Genomic DNA, 21462 nt, shown 5'->3' with positions numbered 1-21462 from the left:
GGTAGGAGCGAACAACCCTTCGCCCTCCCTCAGGATTCGCCTATGTGCTTGCGTGAATGATAAAGCTCCTTATACAACCTATTTAGACTTAGTAGTGGTGGATTACTAATTATAAAGATACGTGTTACTGCTCGAGGCTGCATATGATATTTTGTATACACATACAAATACATTAATACATTAATTTTGATATCTTAATTGATATTTAGAAATTTATCTTCACTACAATTCTTAATACTAGTTGATACGGTCACAGAGAAACGTATTTTTATAGAAAGAAAGTAAACAAGCACATCAAGAGCAAGAAAAGAAAGTTGCTCCTTAATCTGATTTGATCTTTATTTTATGGGCTGTTCTATTAGCTATGGCCTAGCCCATCACGACTAGGAAATGGCGTAATTCAGTGACTACAAAAATTCAGAAAGGATTTGGAAAGGAAGCAGCCTAAGCCTAATGAAGAAACCTGGGCTTGCGATTAAGGTTTCATCCCAGTATTTGATTAGTGTCACAGAAAACAAAGGACAAGCTTCAATCAAGACGACAGCTTTAAAAAAGATTTACTACTTTCTCGATCGATTGTTTCCACTAGAATCGAAACTGACAATGAGATTGCTCTCACCAAAGTCGATAGTGTTAGTCGATCAAATTTGGACTAACTGTCACGTATTAAGGCACGAAGACCAAATATCGACAGAATGAAGAGAACGCAAGACCGTCACACGATCACATGCTACAAGTTTCTTAAAATCTTATTTTAAGACTAGGGTTGAAAATCACTTTGTCAATGATTTCGAAAACTTTGCTGATTCGGAACTTTGCTGAATTTTCTGACACGGAATTTCAGATCTAGATTCAATATCCGGACTTTCGGATCCGGATCCAATGTCCAGACATCCGGATATCCGGACCCAAGTGGATCCGGATATCCCGATCCAGAAAGATCCGGATCTGGCCATCCTTATTTGAAACGTCTGTTATTTATCACAATAGTGTATTCTTTAATGAGTCATTGTTGTTGATTTATTAATGCCAACAATTAATTATAGAATTTTTAGTTAAATGATTGTAAGGTTATTTAGCGAATATTCGGTTAATCTGTTTTGAGATCTCTGCCACTTTGAAAATGGTCACTTACCTTATTTTTTAAAATAGACAATATATTGTGATATATTTTTTAAAAAATGTAATGTGACAGAAAAGGAAGGGTTCTCGTAAAAAGAGACTCAGGCCGTACTACTAAACGAAATAAAAGAATAAAGAGGAAAAAGCGTGAAGTCGTTCTCTTGGGTGATGTTCCGCAGCGCCTCTAGTGGTAATTTTGGAAACTAACAGACAGGCGGGAGACAGAGTGCATGGAGCACACAGGTAGTGGTCGGCAGTTTGATGTCAGAGTTTGTTGTGTTCGGAGCGAAACGAAGCTGGAAGTAGGGCTGCATAGTTGACAGGCGTGCGCTCTGATCTCGCGCTACAAGGGAAAACGAGTTTTTTCGCTTTAAAGAAAAAACAAAAGCAACGCAGAGCGCTAAGAAGGAAAAGAAACAGATCGTTAGTGCGTGTTTAAAGGGTGCTGAGGTGATCGTGAGAACGAACGACAGAAAACAAGCCAACTAAAAAGTAATAATGCTAGTTGTGAATCGAAAAGGGCAATGAAGTGTTTTGTTACGGGCGTCGATAGAGTATGTAGACCGATAAGCATCGAATCATCTTTGTTGTGTTATTGTGACCCGGTGGAGGCAACACCACCAGTCCGTGCATTATTGTTATTGTTGTTCCGTTGAGCTCAAACACGGCGGGCACGAGGCGGAAGAGTAGTGTAGGGGTCGGGCGGTGTCAGCCTGCAACACCCCCGACCCCTGTCACCATGACAACTGACTGGATAGTTTGCATCGACAAAAGGTAAGTGAATTGTGTCTGCATGAAACGCTTTTACAGGAGGAAAACTGATTTGTAAATGCTGTTTGGGTTTTACTTCGCCTCTTTCAGGAAATAGATGTGAACATGCGTTACTTCTAAATCAAAGTTTATTACGTTTCGAGAAATAATAGAAAGAATGGGAATGTATTCGCAATTTCATTTCGTTTCAACTAACTGTGGACATGGCATGTTTTTATCCCTACTCAAATGCCCATTTTAAAAAATCTAAAAAATCTACTGAAATATTTTGAATGTAATGATTGAAAGAAAGTTAATTCACATTTGGATGTATTGGATATGAGTTTTAGCATCCTTTTCAGCAGCGAGGCTATGCTACTGGACCTACAGCTTAGCGTGGGATCCGAACCACACAACCTCCTGTACCTGTTCGAGATCGATCCCGGCTCTTCCGCGCCAGAGGCCTGTATGCTAACCATATAGCCACAAGAGAGCTCATAATTTCTATTTATTAAGAAACACGTGGTATTTCTAAGGACTGATACATTGACCTACTTGTAAAGCGCTCATATCTGGTGCGAAATGTCTCCGGTTTCGGAAGGTTCTAGAACACAGGTCCCACTTTATAAAACTAGGTAAACATATTTTATGTACTGTGTTCTGGTTCCTTTTCGTTAGTTATTCTTTTCTGTCTTCTTTTCTTTCAGTTTTTGGACTTTATCGTTGAAATATATTGTTACCGAAACTAAGAGTACTGATCTTCAATCTTTGAACAGTCCATTACCATCTTTGTTTACTTAACCACACTTCACAATGGGTATATTGTTATCTGATGTTATTGATGTTTCTGGTTATTGTTTTTTTTAGGGCAAGTTGGGTGAATTACGACAAAATAAGTTATTTGAAATTAGTAATTAACCAAAATTCCATTAGCATTGAAAGATTTCTTTTTACAACGTATATTCAGAAATAATATACATTTGAGGCTGTGGGGGGATCTACACCCACTTATTTTATAATTCAGATTATTGGAAGAAAGAATTTTATGCAAGTGGTATTTTGGTTAGTTAATAGTTTGAAATAGTTTACTTGGCCAAATTCACCTAACTTGGCCTCTTGGTGTTGGACCTGGATGGAGATCTCTATTTTAGAACGTTGCCTTCTGGTTCATTCTAGGCCATGTGAGTTTGTGGCAAACATTGTGTTCGTGGGTTTTCTCAGGGTTGTCCCGTGTTCTCATTTCACGAATTATTTCATGATATTTCTACATGAAAAAATTGACATATAAATTTAATGTTATCATTCTACTGGTTTGTTGTTTCAATTAAAGAAATTTAATATAAGATTAAAGCTTTAGAGACGGTTTTAGAGGTTTGTGTAGTTTTATGCCACGCCCATCTGGAAAGGGTTTAGGAAAATATCTTTTCGTGCCGAACGATTAAGACACGTTTCCCTGAGTTCGATTCACGTTGGAAAGAACTTGCCTCGGATACAAACTTGACTAATAGTTCAGATGTATTTTATACATTAGATTCCGTCTCATATAGACTTGATACTAAGTTCTAGAACACAGGTCCCCCCTTATAGGTTAGTAGCTAAGTTGATTCCTTTCTGTACCAAAGTTTAATATTCAATTCATATGGTATTTCCGAGCGAGCGTTAGCGAGTGAAGGCGGGTTAGAGCCCCGCAGGGCACGTTGTTTTCTGTCTTTATTACAGCTAAATGGGAAGGGGAACCTGTGTTCTAGAACCTTGCCCTAAAAAGAGACATTGAACTGTAATCAAAAACAGTAAAATTAATTAATTAATTAAAGAGAAACTGTCATTTTAAAGTGCTATGGTTACCGAAAAATGGATTTTCAATGCCATTTAATTGGCAGCCTTCTAGAACAGTTCTAGATTAGGAATGTTATGTATATAACAAAAGTTGAGGTAATGATTCATTCACAAGTGTTAAGTGTGTTTGTTCACTGTATACTGTGACTTTTCTGGATTCAGTGAACGTGAAAGTTTGCCTAGTTTTCAGGATATCTAAAACAGATGACCTTTTGTAGTATTCAAAGATTAGTTTATAAGTATAAAATCAGGACTATTACCATTGAAACTTGTTCTCCTTAATTCTAATTTTTCCATTTAACATGTATTATACAATTTCATGTTTATTTTGAATTTGATGAGACCTTTTCCGTGCCGTATTGTTATGATTTCAGGTTATATGACTTGAATGGCACTGATCTAAAACTGTTTTCTAATCGCTGATAAGATTTCGTTGAATTCGGACACTTTTAGAGGACTTTCCTACAGGCCCGTAGCCAGCTCAAAAATGTAGAGAGGTCCAGTATAAGTTGAGGAGGGGGCGATTCAACCATATTATAGTTCATCACCGTATTATAGTTCGTTTGCAAGCCTACCGTAAACATTTTAGGGAGACAGTAAAGATTTAGAGGGGCCCAGCCCCCAACATCCCGTAGGTATGGGCCTGCTTTCCTACCTTCGAAATGAAGCGCTTTTACTATAACAGGATTATCAGATGTAAATTATCATTAAAAAGAAATTGAAGCATTCATTCATAAGAGGAGGTCAATCCTGGGAGAAATTGTCGTTTGATTCTGATGATTAAATTCGTATGTCGAAAGTTTGTTATTAATTATTCTGCCTTTTGGCACGTTCTGGGAATAATTAAGGATGTTTCTTTTTTAGTTTAGGTTTGGGCCTGGAAATATTTCTTCCATATTTAACGATCTTCCGCTTCCTCTTTTAACTACCAATATTGAGAAAGTTCTAGAACTCTGGTCTGTCCACGTAGGTTAAGGTGGGTTAGTGGCCAAATTGGTTCCTTACCTTGTCAAAGCTTAATACTCAATACACAAAGTAATGCCGAGCGAAGTACGAGTGGAGGCGGGCTAGTAGCCAGGTTGATTACTTTCTTTATTACGACTCAATGGATGAGCACCAGTGTTCTAGAACCCTGTCCACAATATTTTCTTCTGTTTTTCAAATCTTCGATTAGTTGTGTTCGTTTTGCACTGTACTAAGTCAAGTAAAGTAAATATATATACAGCTCGATTTTCGTTTTTGAATTCCCAGAAAATTTAAGAATTCGGTAATATCAAATGGTTAAAAATCAATTATCTAATACGACAGCTTTCAATCTACTTTCTACAAAGACTGTACCTCTTATTTATAAATTGCTAAGGACCCTCCCCTCAATGTATCCTACCCGTTAGTTCCACCTTAGTTTTTGGTATATGATACACACTAATAACTTAGATAGGGGACTTCGATATGGAGCCGTAATCTTTTAGTTGATTCTTGTACTACTCTATAAGTAGGGTTACCATACGTCCGTATTTTGTACGGAGTGTTTGTATTTTTGGGTCCGTGTCTGTGTCCGTATCGTACAAAACAAGAAATAGGAAAATGTTAGGATTTAACAGTTTTTGGAGCTGCCCGAAAATTTCCAAGTCATTAATCGCTAAGATCTCGGGAGTAATTTTTTTTTTTTCATCATAGGGTATATAACTTATGTATATTTCAGTTACTAATAGTAAAGTAGGTTATGTTTTTAAAAAACAAATGTCTCATTTTTTCATTCCAGGGTTCTTTTGGTTAGGTAATACGTAATTTAATGACATGATTTATTATATTTGTGTTAATGAAAAAAATTTAAAACATGTTAGTTTCTTTTAAAGTATGAAGGATGAACAAAAGTGGACTTGAGTTTCTTGTGCACTATACATGCCAGTTTCTTGTCTTTGTTCAGACGCATATAAGCTATAACTATTAATATGGAACAATTGGTCTGGCAAGACCATTTTCAGGTAACTGGACTTTGTAATTTGGGAAACGTATTCGCGGGTAGAAGAGAATTAGGATTTAGATTTCTGGGCTCTCAGCATCCATGGGCATTTAGCCCGTCACGTATGAGGGATAACATTCCTCAGCGAGCAAACTATCCGGGGAAAGGGAAGGATGGAAGCGGCCTGGGACCTATAAGTTATAGACCACTCCGGCATTTGCCTGGCGTGAATGAGGAAAAAGTCATTCAGGATGGCTGGCCTGAAGAAGCTTTTTTCGACCAGTGCCCCCACCGGGAATCGAGCCTTGGACTGCTCGCCGCGGGTAGAAAAGTGTTAGTATCGTAATAAGCTTAATGTTAGAGTTGACTTGATAGATCAATTATGATTAACCAACGTCACTTAAATCCCTGTTGAAGTTTTAGCGATCACTCACAGGTGGAATCCAGTGACTCACAGGTTCTGTACACATGCATATGTATCTTTATTCCACTAAGGCTAAGGTATTCTACTTTCTTACACAATTATATCACCTCTAAGTGAATCCATACAAATATAACTTTGACTATCTTCAAATTCTCTCTACTATCTCTCTTTAAGACTCTATAATTAAAATTCCACATGTTTCATAACCTGTTTGCATAAAATATATTTTTTGTCTATCCCAAGTACGAACCACGTGGACATCAGTAAAACAGTTACCCCACATAATATAGCAGATTTTATTTTTAATATGGCGCGATTTCGAAAATTAACGGTAATTTTTTTATCTTACACGGGACAAACTTACACCGTAAAGAGTGGCAACTATCTAAGTTCCTCATGCGCTACCAGCAATTTGCCTCTCATACTCACTGCGCGGTCGGTTTCTGAGATGGCGTTGTAACAGGAAAGCCGCACAAGATCCGATTGGTTGACTGCACTAGGCGTGACTTTTGTGAAGAAATATAGTTCAAAATGGAGTAAAATTTTAGTAGAAAGAATTAGCTTCTGCCATGAAGCCACTTTCCATATCAGTGCTACGTGATCAGAAGCAATGTCCGTCTCTGGAAACCGAGCAACCACATACACTGATATAGAATCAGCACAACTCTTTAAAAGTCAAAATTTTCTGTGCGGTGTGCCACGAGGAATTGTATGGCCCATTTTTATTCCAAGATACTGTAACCGGTAACACATTTCTAGACATATAGAAAAAACAGTTGTTACCTCAACTGAGCACCTATCACAACAATTGTGCTCTGCAACTTGACGGTGCTCCCTCCAGTTTTACAGGAATGCACAAGAGGTTTACAATTGTGTTCTTCACCAGGTGGATCGGACGTTCTCCGCTGGACACCGCGTTCGCCGAATTTAACAGCATTCGATGTATTTCCTTGGGGATTTCTTAGAGATTACGTGCCGCCATTGCCTGTGTTCCTCGAGGAACTTTATGCCCGTGTTCTTCGAAAAAAACTCATGTACTGCAAACCATTACACCAAGCGCGCTGCACCGAGTCTGGAATTTGATTACCGTGTGAACATGTCATGTGACCAAGGGGGCACACATTAAAGAACTGTGATTAATGTATGGGAAACTTGGACAGTTTTCGTTGCTTGCGATGTAAGTTTTGTCCGTGTAAGGTAAGAAATAAGTTTATTGTTAATTTTTTACTAAGTAGGTTTCAAATCCGAAGTTAGATTGGAGAGGCGCTTTCCATAACATCATGTCACCTTATGAACAATGAGGTCTGCGCATGTGTTCCCTATTTTGATAAAGAGTTTTCGTTATCTGCTTATGTAGTGGGATACTGCAGATAGTCATTGGGAGTGAAGTGTGTTGGCTTCGAGGAATTTGCAGTAGACTTCTAATTTACGTATGTACTAGAAACTTACAGCAACTTCTTGAACTTTGAAGCTTCAAGTACAAATATATATGTACACAGGATGAAGCAAAAATATTCCATTAATATTACATTAGATGTAGAGAATTGAAGGCACAACTTGGTGTTGTCTCAATGCGCACTTAGTAACATCATCTTTCACACAATACTTTGTGTGTAACTTTGGTTAAGTCAAAATCTTCCACACAAGCTGTAACTCTTGGTAACTTAACATCTTCCGCACACAAATTACATCTTATTACTAGGACCTATACAGTATTTGTGATACCAAACGCAACAACTCTGGCATTGTATCCAGTGGAAAAATTTGCTTATCGTGGCGCTGGCAAATATGTATCCACAAATCCTCCACATGTTTTCAGTATCCCAAGTATCTTCAACACGTGATTCCATCTGAGATGCTTATTTTTTCATGTTCTCAATCCGACACCATGATGGGTAGAAGTTAATATTTTTGATTTCTGCTAGATTTTTCACTTTATCCTCGGAGAGTATCTTTTAGTGTAGCGAAGGTACAACCTGCCGAATTCAATCCATATCCGGTTCCTGGTATTGTTTTCAGCGTTGGATGGCATTTCATGTTCATCTGCATAGACTGGCAGAGCACCAGGAGGGGGGGGGGAGGAGCAGTTTCCTCCAAAAATATGTATGGAAGACACACTGCTTGAAACTTAGTTGGCAATTCTGTTTCTACGGCCTTCAATTTGGGAACATCTTTTCGCATTCCCGCTATTGTATGCTAGGGACTTGATAACATTAACATTGTACTGGCATTATTGCTCTTTTAACAGATCATAGAGTTTCAACTGTTGCGAGCGTATTTTCCACTGCATCACTGAACGTACTTAATTCCTTTTGTGGGCCTGTAGTATTTGAAACAAAGGCAATAACATTTTTATTAGATATGTAATGCGTTACTATTGTTAGGGTGGTTCAACTTAGTCGGATTTGGTCAACAGAGTCTGTTGAGAATTTGAGCTTTGCTTTCTAGCACTAACTAATCCTGGCTTCTTTAGTGAAGCAATGAGCGTCCAGACATGATACAATCACAAATGTGAAGAATTGATTTATGTTGTATATTTCTTTCTTTTAACATCCAAAATAATTTATTGTTTTCTTGTGCAGAAGCAATCAATAAACTTTGCTCATTAGAGTGAACTGTAGAATAATTAATCTGTTCGTAACAACTAATTAACTGATCTACCCTCACATTATACAAGGCTCTCAGTAAAATCAAATTAAACCATTTAAAAAGGATTAATTATAAATTCATATATGTAAAATATTCAACCCTCGAGGTGTGTTACTTTTTGTTACATACATCATTGAGATTTTTTTTTTTTTTTTTATTGCTGAATTTGAGTGTCATTAATACTTGTACGATACGGGATGTTTGGAACAACCATTACATATTAATGAACTCTTTGACGACGAAAAGCTTATAGAAAGGTTTAAAATGATTTTATGGGTAAAATTGCTGGAAGGGAAATCTATCACATGCACAGAGAGAAGAACCAATATAAAAGAGAAAATTAAATTATTCCAGGGATATATATATAATATTTTCGCTCATTGCTTCATTTATGAGTATCTCGCTTTTCAAATATTTTTCTCGTATGTAAATATGAAAATGTGAATTTGTTTCTTTTTAAAATAATTCTTCTTGCTTCTGATTTATTGCACAAAGAAGTGTGTGTGTGTGTGTGTGTGTGTGTGTGTGTGTGTGTGTCAGATTTAGAATAAAACAGTCTGCAAATTAATATTGTATTTTTTATGGTGCATAAATAAATAATTTCTTCCAGCAAAATAAAAAGCCGTTAGTTACTATCGGCAACGGACAAAATAGTTTTTAGCACCACAATCGTTCGTTTTTTAAAAATTTTCTGGAAAACTATAGATAAGCCTCAAGCATATTACTATGTTCCTCTTGATGCTATCTACCGTTTCATATACACTACCATCCAAAAGTATTTAAACATCCCGAAAACAATGTTTTTGATTGAGTTAGATTAAATGAAACATTGCCATACCTTTAGAAAATATACGTTTTCAGTACGTAAAGTATGATACACCAATCTACGGTCAAACGTTCATATTTTTGATTCATCAGTATGTCCACCTTTGCTTTTCATTACAACCTGACAAATTTTGAGTAAACGTGCAGTTGAGTTTTCTAATATGGATATAGTTATTTTGTTCCATTGGTCTTGTATTATTCGCAATAAATTTTCTTTGATGTAGGGCAACGTTTCCGTATCTGTCTGTCCAGTTCATCTCACAGCAGCTCTATGGGGTCCAAGTCTTGAAACTGTGGGGGCAATGTCATGACTTTTAAGATATTTTGTTGTTCTTGTGCCTCCAAGAACTGCTTGCATAGCTTGGATGTGTGTTTATGGTCGTTGAAAGATAAATCCAATTAGACGGATTCCAGAAGGCAGGGGTGTAGCCAGCAGGTTTGTGTAGGGGGGCCCGTCGTTTTTGAAGGGGGTCAGCTACTATGTACAAAGCAAAAAAAGTGTGTTGCTACTAGTGTTTTTCAGGCCTGAAAGAAAGGAAAATTTTGGTTTCCTTCTGGAAAACTAAAAACTCTATTTTAAGATATTTTGTTGTTCTTGTGCCTCCAAGAACTGCTTGCATAGCTTGGATGTGTGTTTATGGTCGTTGAAAGATAAATCCAATTAGACGGATTCCAGAAGGCAGGGGTGTAGCCAGCAGGTTTGTGTAGGGGGGCCCGTCGTTTTTGAAGGGGGGCAGCTACAATGTACAAAGCAAAAAAAGTGTGTTGCTACTAGTGTTTTTCAGGCCTGAAAGAAAGGAAAATTTTGGTTTCCTTCTGGAAAACTAAAAACTCTATTTTAGCTTCTTCTTCTTTGTATTATTATTATTATTATTATTATTATTATTATTATTATTATTTTATTAGTATTATTATTATCCATAAATTATATTCAAGATAGTTTTTATTATGCTTAAACAAGAACTACTATCCTGGACCAAACGCTATACTTTTGTGCATAACTATAAAGGTAACCAAGAAAGTTCTGTCCCTTTTCGTGGAGGTCTGTGTTCAATTGGACCTCACACCGTGACTTGAATGCGAGTGGAGATAAGGCGAACGTCAGTTGTTGGTGTGGGTATATGCAACATACTACCTGGTTGTGGCAATTCAGGCACACCGTGAACTTGCGTAAAGACAGAGGGAACATGGAACATCCACAGAGCGTCATAAGAGCATGTATGCTGAACGAGTTCAAATGGAGGTCAAACGCCGCTGTAGCGGGACAGAAGATATGCCAGGCCTTTGGTGAGAGTGTCGTGACGACGCGGACATTGCAGCGATGGTTTAACAAGTTTAAGGACGACGACGAAACACCAGAAAACACCACGTGCCAGAAGACAAACACATGTACGAAGAGGAACTGGGACTACAATTCAGTGTGTGGAGAAACCATTCCGCAGCACATCCATCAACTTGTGAAGCACTACAAGTTTGGTCGATGGGTCTCTCATATTTTGACTCCGGGCCAGAAGGCAACGCGGCAGTCGCCTGTTTCCATTCACTGTTTCGGAGCCATTTCTGGAGAGGGCGTTGACATGTGATAAAAAGTGTGTCCTATACGAAGCTCCACGGTGCCGCCATCATTGGTTAGCATTTCATGAACCGATTTCAAAACAGCCGAAACCAGCACTGTACCATAAGAAGGTCCTTCTATGTGTTTGGTGTATCGTGCATCGGGAACTGCTACCAGCTGGTCAGAGTATCAATGCAACTGTGTAGTGTCAGCAGTTGAGCTGTGCTCAACAAAAACTCAAAACTCTGGAGTCATCACTTCTGAATTGCAAATGGGCCCTCCTTTACGGGACAACGCTAAGTCCCACGTGACTAGGATGACTCAGAACACCATTTTTCGCCTTGGATGGGAAACAATATTGCAACCACTATATTCCCCGGGTATTGCACCGTCCTATTATCACCTGTTCCATTCTTTGGACAATCACCTTAGAGAACGCCAGTTCAAATCCCTAGTAAAAGTCCAAAATGCACCTGATACTTTCTTCGTTTCACGGCCCACCAAGTTCTACCGCGATGGATTCCATGGCCTTCCAGAACATTTTCAGAAGGTCGTCGATGCTGATGGGGACTATTTTTGATCTTCCAGGTTAGGTGACATATCGATGTTCGAAGGCGGTGGGTGAAAAAGCAACAAAACTTTTCTTGGTTACCTTTATATTTAAATTTAAGACCTTGTATACAGAACCTATTTACACAAGATTGATTTTCTTTGAAATTTCACTTAATTTCTTTACGGTTTCCTGACAAAAATATTTATTTATTATTCGTGACTTAAAAAAAAAACATAGTTATTTTATTACACTGAGTAGAAATAAACGAGAGAGCGAATGAAATCCAAATTGAATAAAAACATTGTTTTTCACCAAATTTTCCATCCTCTATGTCTTTTAAAACACTTATTAAAGCATATAAATATATACTGTACTTACAAATCAGTTTTATAGCTGTATTTGTAGTACCTTGTTAAAACGCAGTAAATTGTGTAATCTGCTGTCACAAAAATATCCTATTTTTCGATCGGTATAAGGAAGAGATACTATACTATTTTTCGATCGGTATGGAAAAACAATATTTCTCCATACTATTTACCGTAAATTATTAATTGTCAATAAACTTTGTTACTTTTAAATGAATGAAGCGAGATAATTTTACTATGATGTTTTAAAAGCTGGTCATTTTGGGGGAGCAGGAAACCATTTTGGGGGCCTGGCCTCGATGGCCCCCCTTGGTTACACCCCTGCCAGAAGGAACAAAATGATTTTTCAATATGTCCTTATAATATTTTTTTTATTTAGTATTCCCTGTATTCGTACATTATCTCTCACTGCGAAACCGTCATCATAGAATCTCCGCCATTGCTTGAATGAAGGGGCAGCGCATGGTTCAAATGCTCTCTCATCAGGCCGACGGCGGAAAATACTCTCCTTTAGAATCCAAACACTTCAAATTCTGATTCGTCGCTCGAGAGGACCTTTTTCTAGTCAACAATTGTCCAATTTTTTAATGTTACATTGCCCAATTGAGCCTCCATTGTTTGTCTTGAGGAGTAGTTTCGATACTGCTATGCTTTCATTCAGACCAGCATCCAGTAACCTTGTTTTAACTGTAGTCACACTCACAGGTTTACTGCAGCCCATATTGACATCTCCTGCTATTTCGGATGCAGTCAAGCGTTTGTTGCGTTTGCTCTTCAGCACTATGTTAAAACCTTCTAATCTGGGGTTCTGTCTGAAAGACGGTTGTTGGATGTTGTGCCTTGAGTCTTAAATTTCTTGATGAGGTTGTGCACACTTGATACTTGACTTGATCTTGTACAGTTTTGAAATTTCTCGAATACTTTTGCGGGATTTATGAAGACTGCTGGTAATTCCTCTACTTTCTTCGAAATATTCCTTTGTTTTTCACATTCTGTTAAATAAAATGAAACTTTATAATATTGACTAGCCTTTGGCCAGCTGGGGGCTTCGCCCCCAGACCCCCGTATTTGCTCGGCCTACGGCCTCGCATCTCATATGTTCGTGCATTTATTCTTAATGTTTCCTTACATCGGCCCAACATCCCAAGATCTCATATTTATCATCCTTTGCTCCTTAATACTCTGCTTAATAACTCACAATTTATTTTTTTATAGCAACCTTTGTTTTGTCAACCACAATTTATTGATTTGTATAATGAATGATGATGTTGGATTCTCATTTTCAGGGTTTTTTTTTCTTATTTATAATTTTCAAAAAAGAAATATGGGATTTTTGTTCGACCATAAGTCTTGCATTTTTGTAAGACAAAGGTCGATTCTTTTTCTTGTAACTTTGTAGTATTTCCACACCACCCCTGTAGTATCCTGCTACACGCATACTCCTTTGAATAAAAGCTTTTGCTTCGTCATGTCTTTCGTATACTAAAAAAAGTGGAACGTAAGTGGTATTTATGTCTGGGAAGGTTCGTATCGTAGTGTGAAAATGAAGTTCAATATGATTTGTATTTGCACAGGCACCAAGCATTCTCCATAAAGAAGCTTAAAGGGATTTCTTTTTGCGTAGACTCTTATGTTACTATCAAGTATAAGTGAAAAGGAATTTTTGCAGCAGACATGTATCATACTCCGAAATGAAAGTCCAATGGTGTTGTTCCCTGGGTATAGTTGTTATTTCTTTATTACATTTTTACGGGTACACTGGAAGTGTTGAAATTAAAAAAAAAAAAAAAAAAAGAGCATCATATCCTAAGCATTATGCATTGCAACACCACATCGTTGTATGTTGGGGTTGTAAATGTCTCAGACGTTTGTTTTATGCCCAAATAATTGAAAAGGAACGATAACCATTTCTGCAGTCTAAGACGAACTTTTATTTTTGCAGTGTTTTGCCCATTGAACACCATCTATAACTGACATTGTAATTAATTTTGTATGTAATTTCTTTGCTTATTACATACTGAATGCAAGAAGAAAGAATACACTTATCATACATGAATTAGAAACTTCAAATGGAAGTAGGCTCAAATCTTGCAAACGGTCCGAGATATTGAAAAAATAATCGAAAAAATCTCCCTTTTATAGTATCATTTGCCAATTTTTATCACGGCGTCTATAACTTTTGTCTGTAATGAACCTGTACAGATGTTTCCAGGAATGTCAAGGAGATTCATGCTCATATGCGAATGATGCGCTGTGTAAGGAGCGCAGGTTCTTGTCCTCGGAACGATTACAATTATCGGAGGTACTGATTTGATATGTAGTGCACAACTGTTTAAAACAAATAACATTAAATAAAATTAAACAATTAACAGCAACCACTATAATGATAACTTAAGGTAACAATAACCGTGCATTTTAACAAGAGATCAACAAGAATACAACATATAAAGCAACTGTAACAAACACGTTCCGTAATAACCGTTTCAAAAATCCCCTAAAAACTAAAAATATTCACTTCTGGCAATTTTCCTTTGACATGCCACATTTAGTCATTGTAATCCTAAAGAAATTGCCCAATAATTTTGAGATATAAAAGTAGTTCATATAAATAAACCCCACCAAAGTTGGAATTTTTTATTTCTGTTAATTTATAAAGGTAAGCAAGAAAGTTCTGTCGCTTTTGTGAAGGTCTGTGTTCAATTGGACCTCCCACCGTGAGTTGAATGCGAATGAGGATAAGACGAAGGTCAGCTGTTGTTCTGCGTATGTGCAGCATACTACCTGGTTATGGTAGTTCAGTTATATTGTGAACTTGCGTAAGAACAGAGTGAATGAGACCTCCACAGAGCGTCAAAGGGCGTGTATGCAATACGAGTTCAAAGTGGGGACAAAGGCAGCTGCAGCGGAGCGGAATTCTACCGACTTTCTTTTTTTTCCTATCTCAGCTATCTGACAGATAAGATTTTGTATCCCAAGAAAACGCCCATTTAAATAGCATAGGAATTTCTTCATCCCCTTTCGACCCCTGAAAAATTAAAAATATTCACTTTTGGCAATTTTTTCACGGTTAGTTCTCAAAGGCTACAATCATGCCAAATTTCATCATTCTAATCATACCGGAAGTGCCTAAACATTTTAGGGTGTAGAAGACGTCCCACATAAATAACATGCGAAAGATTTTTTCAGATCTCCATAAAACCAATCTACGGTTGCAAATTTTCATTTCTGATGATTCACTTAGGTAAAGCTAACGAAAACGTAGAAGCATACCGAATTTCAAGCTTTTATTCCAATACAAAGTACCTAAAACATGAGATTATACGTCAAAAAAGGTCCATTTAAATAACATGGGGAAATTCTTCATTCCCTCCTTAGAACCCCTAAATATTAAAAATATTCACTTCTGGCATTTTTCTGTGGGTTTGTCCCGAAAAGCCACAATCATGTCAAATTTAATCATTTTAGCCCTACAGGAAGTGCTCAATAATTTGGGGCTGTAAAGATGTCCCATATAAATAACATGGAAAGATTTTTCAGTTCCCTATAAAACCACTCTAAAGTTGGATTTTTTTTACTTTTGGCAATTTTTCTGTCGGTTAGTCCTGGAAGGCTACAATCATGCCAAATTTCATCATTCTGATCTTGCCGGAAGTGCCTAAACATTTTGGGGTATAGAAGACGTCCCATATAAATAACATTGGAAAGATTTTTCAGTTCCCCTTAAAACTAATCTACGGTTGCAAATTTTCATTTCTGATGATTCACTTAGGTAAAGCTAACGAAAACGTACAAGCATACCGAATTTGAAATTTTTATTCCAATTCTAAGTACCTAAAACATGAGATTATAGGTCCAGAAAAAGTCTCATTTAAATAACATGGGGAAATTCTATATCCCCTCTTTAGACCCCCTAAAAATTAAAAATATTCACTTTTGGCAATTTTCCTGTGGGTTTGTCCCGAAAAGCTATAATCATGTCAAATTTAATCATTGTAGCCCTGCAGGAAGTGCTCAATAATTTGAGGGTGTAAAAGGTGTCCCATATAAATAACATGGGAAAGATTTTTCAGTTCGCTATAAAACCACTCTAAAGTTGGAATTTTTTACTTTTGGCAATTTTTCTGTCGGTTAGTTCTGGAAGGCTACAATCATGCCAAATTTCATCATTCTAATCTTGCCGGAAGTGCCTAAACATTTTGGGGTATAGAAGACGTCCCATATAAATAACATTGGAAAGATTTTTCAGTTCCCCATAAAACCACTTTACGGTTAGAAATTTTCATTTGCGATGATTCACTTAGGTAAAGCTAACAAAAACGTACAAGCATACCGAATTTCAAGTTTCTATTCCAATCTAAGTAACTAAAACATGAGGTTATAGGTCCAGAAAAAGTCTCATTTAAATAACATGGGGAAATTCTTCATCCCCTCTTTAGACCCTTTAAAAATTAAAAATATTCCCTTTTGGCAATTTTCCTGTGGGTTTGTCCCGAAAAGCTATAATCATGTCAAATTTAATCATTGTAGCCCTGCAGGAAGTGCTCAATAACTCGAGGGTGTAAAAGGTGTCCCATATAAATAACATGGGAAAGATTTTTCAGTTCCCTATAAAACCACTGTAAGTTCTGAATTTTTTACTTCTACTGATTTACTTAGATAGTGCTCACGAAAATGTGTAAGCGTAACGAATTTCAAGTTTCTATTCCAATTCTAAGTACCTAAAACATGAGATTATAAGTCCAAAAAAAGGTCCATTTAAATAAGATAGGGAAATTTTTCATTCCCTCTTTAGACCCTCTAAAAATTAAAAATATTCACTTTTGACAATTTTCCTGTTTGTTAGTTCCGGAAAGCTACAATCATGCCAAATTTAATCATTGTAGCCCTACAGGAAGTGCTCAATAATTTGTCAGCTCATGTAGTTTTATATATAGTTAGGATGTACGTTTTCTAGTCACATGTGACAAGATAAATAAAGCAAATGTAATTTATGGGCTTACGTAAATATAAAACTGATACAACCAACTGAAAATGCACAGCCCAAGGAACAGTCTCTAGTGAAGAAAAAAAAAAAAAACGAAATTGCGACAAACGTCTAAATGCAAAGAACGTTCTATTTATTGTCTTTAAGAATAATAATGAGGCGACACCAATGATGTGGACAATATTTTGGTGGCAATAACATTGAGGCGATGATTTGCGTCGGACTGTATGTCTTTGTTGCTTTATTTTGACTTTACACCGACATATGCAGGTGCTCAAATACTTTTGGACGGTAGTGTATGTCTTTTGTTTGTGCAGTATTTTAGTTAAACAGGAATTAGAATGTAACAGTGATTAATAATTTTAGGCTGTTCATATCGCATTACTTATGTCCTGCTTGTGTCATAACGAAGAGCTTTTGAAGGTGTTGTAGTGTTAGTTTAACCTCAGTAAGTGGTTTGGTTCTAACATTACTTTTTTCTTCATTTTCTTGAAGCTACGTATGAGGTTTCACACTCCTGAATATAAATTTGTTCAGCTCGAAACGATCTATTGTTTTATACAGAGTGTTTCAAAATAAGAATATTTTGTTATCAGATTCCTCTCATCAAAATAAGAAAAAAAAGTTTATATGGACCTGTGCTCAAAAGTGAATAGTTTCTAAGTTATAGGATGCCGAAAATGTGAAAGAAGTGAAGTTTAAACGTTCATAGCTCAACTACTATGGGACCTATCGTAGTCGGGTCAAGACATCACCGAGGAACTGGTATGTAAACTATCCAAATATCCATGTTTAAGAATGCTCCAGTACTTGCAGACCAACTTTTTAGAGATGTAGGTGAAGAGTGACCAAGTACTCCCAAATATCCTTTCTAAAAATGATTGTACAAGTACTGGAGGTTCTGAAAGATGAATAGTTCATATACTGGTTTCTCAGTAATGTTTTGACCCGAATATGATCTATCCTATAATAGTGGAACTATGGGCCTTTTTCCATGTATTCGGCACCGTGTAACTACGAAACTATGCACTTCCGATCATAAGTCTACATGAACTTTTTTTTTTATTATTTCCCAAAGTTTGTGACAATTTTTTGTAACCACCTTGTATATGTCGTATGATCTTTGGGCATATCGTTAAACGATAACAATATTGTAGAATTTCTCGGGATTTTTATTTTAAAAAAAAATACTTATGATTACTTGATTCTTTACAGCTTAAGTACTTTTCTTTCTAAGATTGCTGATAACATTAGTGAAAATGTTTCGCATATATAAAGTTTTCCAATTTGTGGCTCTGAAAACTCGATAATATGGATTAAATTAGTTAAGTGATTGAAGTTTACCATCCCTTTTCAACACCAAGGCCATATGAGACAGATCGTATAATTTTAAGGCGAAATCCGAACCACACTAATGCGTTCAAATTTCAAGACTCTTCCACCGAGAATCGAATCCAAGTTCCCGTGCACCGAAGGCGCGCCTGCTAGATACTAGATCAGCAGAAACAGCAACGCGGATTCAGACAAAATAAAATTTCTATTTTTACATTCTACGGTTATGCCCTTTAGCTAAAGAGACGAATGATAAAAGATGAAAAATGTGATTATGGAATAATTGGTGGAATGGGAATGTGGGAGGAAACGAGAGAACCGCGAGAAAACGCATTGACACGACATTGCCCATTACAAATTCTCGCGGGCGGGGATCGAACCAAGGGCTAAGGTGGCTTCAGTTTTACTGAGCTTTCACAAATAACTCTATCAAAAATCATTTTTAAACTATTTTCTGTCAAAATAGAGACTTAAATAGTTTTCATCTCTCGAAAATTGTCGAGGGCCTATTTCATGAAATGCGTTAGAGTAAATCGCGATAGAACAGAGATGAACTTGTCCAAGTGAAGTGGCTTGTCTTCAAATGGGGATTTAGCTAGTCGCTTTCTTCCAATTGAAAAATGGAAGATTCAACCCATGTTGTTGAAAATATTAGAAACTATTGGAGAATCAGGGTGGAAATTACGATGACAGATGCGTATCAAAGATTAAGAGCAATCACCATTTAACTAACATATAAAAGATGAAGGAAGCAGTTTGTTGTCTTCATATTAGGGTTTAACTTTTCAAGATAAAAGATTTACATTTTGATGAGATTACGTTATTGTAATAGTAATGGAAAGAATATGTGCAAATTTAAATAATAACCGTATTAATTACGAAACGGTCTTGAGAATGGTTCGTGATATGTGTTGCACAATAGTTAAAATAAAGTCTGGTAATGATAATCTGAAGGATCTAGCGAAAGTAAAGGCTGATTAACTTTTCTACTTGTAAGAAAGCCTACTTAACCTTTTATCATAGGCAACCAACAATGCTTTAAAGCTGTACGGGTTGCGTACAAACTAGTGAATGACGGATTTTAAACGATTCAGGACGTTGAAGTCGTCATTACCCGAGAAGATGTAAAAGAGATCGAACTTGGCCGAGATAATCTCTCTATCACTGTAAGAAACAGATTTTTCTTTTAAAGAAAAAGTTTTCCTTCAAGAGTTATCGTGTGGCGTAACGTACGTACTGATATTTCAATCTTACAATATTATGAAGAATATATCTGACAAGGCCCACATTGCGTCATGCTAATAAATATCATAATATGTATGTGTGTTGTGATTCTTACGTTGTTGTAGCAATTAGAGTTTGGTAACTCACAGTGACGTAAGCCGCTGTAAAAACCGTAATTATTAGACAACTCTTTTTAATTCTTGAAATAACATGAACTCATTCACTGACAGAATAACGGATGCTTCCGGTTGACTGGAAAGTTAAAATTCGGCATGATTGTAGGTTTTCGGGACTAGCCTGCAAAAAAATTGCCAAAAGTGATTTTTTTTTTTAATTTTTAGGGGTTCTAATGGAGGGGAATGAACACACAGGAAATTTGCCAAAACTGAATATTCTTAGTTTTTCGGGAGTCTAGAGGGGAAATGAAAAATCTTCATGTTATTTAATTGGGCGTCTTCTTGGGGTGCAAAATATTATCTTTTACGTTGCTGAAATAGGAAAATATACTTGAAACTGGCTAGAATTCTGGGTTTAAGATGTGTGAGGTCGTTCACTGAACTAAAATGGGTATGTATAATGGAAATTACAGGCTGTTATAAGTATATTCAACTACAATGTTTTTACTTCGATAGTTGTTCTTTATGGACATGTCGTCGTTAATAAAATAAAATATACATTATTGTTGCCAAAATAGACTAATTTACTTTAGGTTCACACTCTTAAGCTCAGGAAATATTAAGAGCAAATCCATGAAATTCACTCTTGAAGCAAATGATGATTCATATGCGATGCGAGTCGTGGGTAATGATGGGCAGTGGGAATATTCCCGGTGGAAAGGAAAATAAAAAATGGGAATGTTCGCGGGTTTTTTCCCCTGGCATATAAATTCCCGGGAAGGAATTTATTTCCATTTCTTTATTTTATCTTCCAAATTATAAGAACCGTATGACTAATTACTTTGTTTTCATTTATTATGATTTACTTCTAGGCGTTAAATAATTTCGAGGTGAAAAAAAATAAAATTCGTTGACTGTACTTTATATAACTAATCATATGATTTATTAGTTCCATTTCCATTTGCACTAAAAAGTAGCAAAGTACTAATTTACAAATGATGAAAAGGAACCAGCTTGTAGAGTAATGTAATAGTTATGTAGAAATAGATATGAAGTACTATTAATACACCCCGATGCACCGTTAGTAATAGACGTCGGTTTGTCTCCTGTCTCTGACTCGGATTTCTGAAGAGGTACCCGGACTCCTCTTACATGTGAATGAACGCATGAAATTTCGAGAAATAGGTAGGAAGAAAGGTCGTGTGTGGCAATGTTACGTGCTAAATTATAAAGATAAGTCAGTATCTTGCAAATTTTGTGAACATAAATATGTATGCGCAAAAGTTGATAAATTGGTGAGACATGTATCTTTTGGCAGTTACTCAATCTAATTTATTTATAACATTTAAAAATTTAATATGTTTATATCAGAAGTAGAGTCAAGTTCAGAAAATCCACTTACTTATAAATTTAAACTGTTTAGCGGTGTAAAAATATGTGGACTTACTATACTATTTTTTCCCACATATTTACTTTCATAGAATATATTGTAAGTAAATATACATTTATGTGTATTCTTTAAATATAATAAAATATTAATAAAATAACATAGTACCGTTCAGAACATACATTTTGAAGAATCATCTGGAGACAACTGTAATAATATACGTAGGTACTGTGATAAAAAACGAATTTAACTCTAAAATCATAATATAGTAATAGAAAGCAATTTTCTTTGTGGTTTTACGTAAATTCCAGGAAAAATTCCCATTTTGAGAATCTTCCCAGGGAATATTCCCGATAAATATCTTCCCGAGAATTTAC

At 36.3% G+C, this 21462-nt stretch overlaps 1 protein-coding gene across 1 annotated transcript in view; it reads left to right on the top strand.

Moving 5' to 3' along the window:
- The first annotated feature begins 1344 nt into the window (after positions 1–1344).
- The window catches only part of Epac (Exchange protein directly activated by cAMP), a 1466091-nt gene continuing 1445973 nt past the window's right edge, over positions 1345–21462 (top strand). The window contains exon 1 of the mRNA XM_081740195.1: positions 1345–1896. Within this exon, the coding sequence (XP_081596321.1) occupies positions 1862–1896 (35 nt within the window). The 5' untranslated portion in view covers positions 1345–1861. The remainder of the gene's footprint in view (positions 1897–21462) is intronic.

The sequence above is a fragment of the Thermobia domestica genome, chromosome 15 (genome assembly GCF_964235325.1).
Source record: "Thermobia domestica chromosome 15, izTheDome1.hap1.1, whole genome shotgun sequence".
NCBI classification, from domain to species: domain Eukaryota; kingdom Metazoa; phylum Arthropoda; class Insecta; order Zygentoma; family Lepismatidae; genus Thermobia; species Thermobia domestica.
This window is presented reverse-complemented; position numbering and strand designations above follow the sequence as displayed.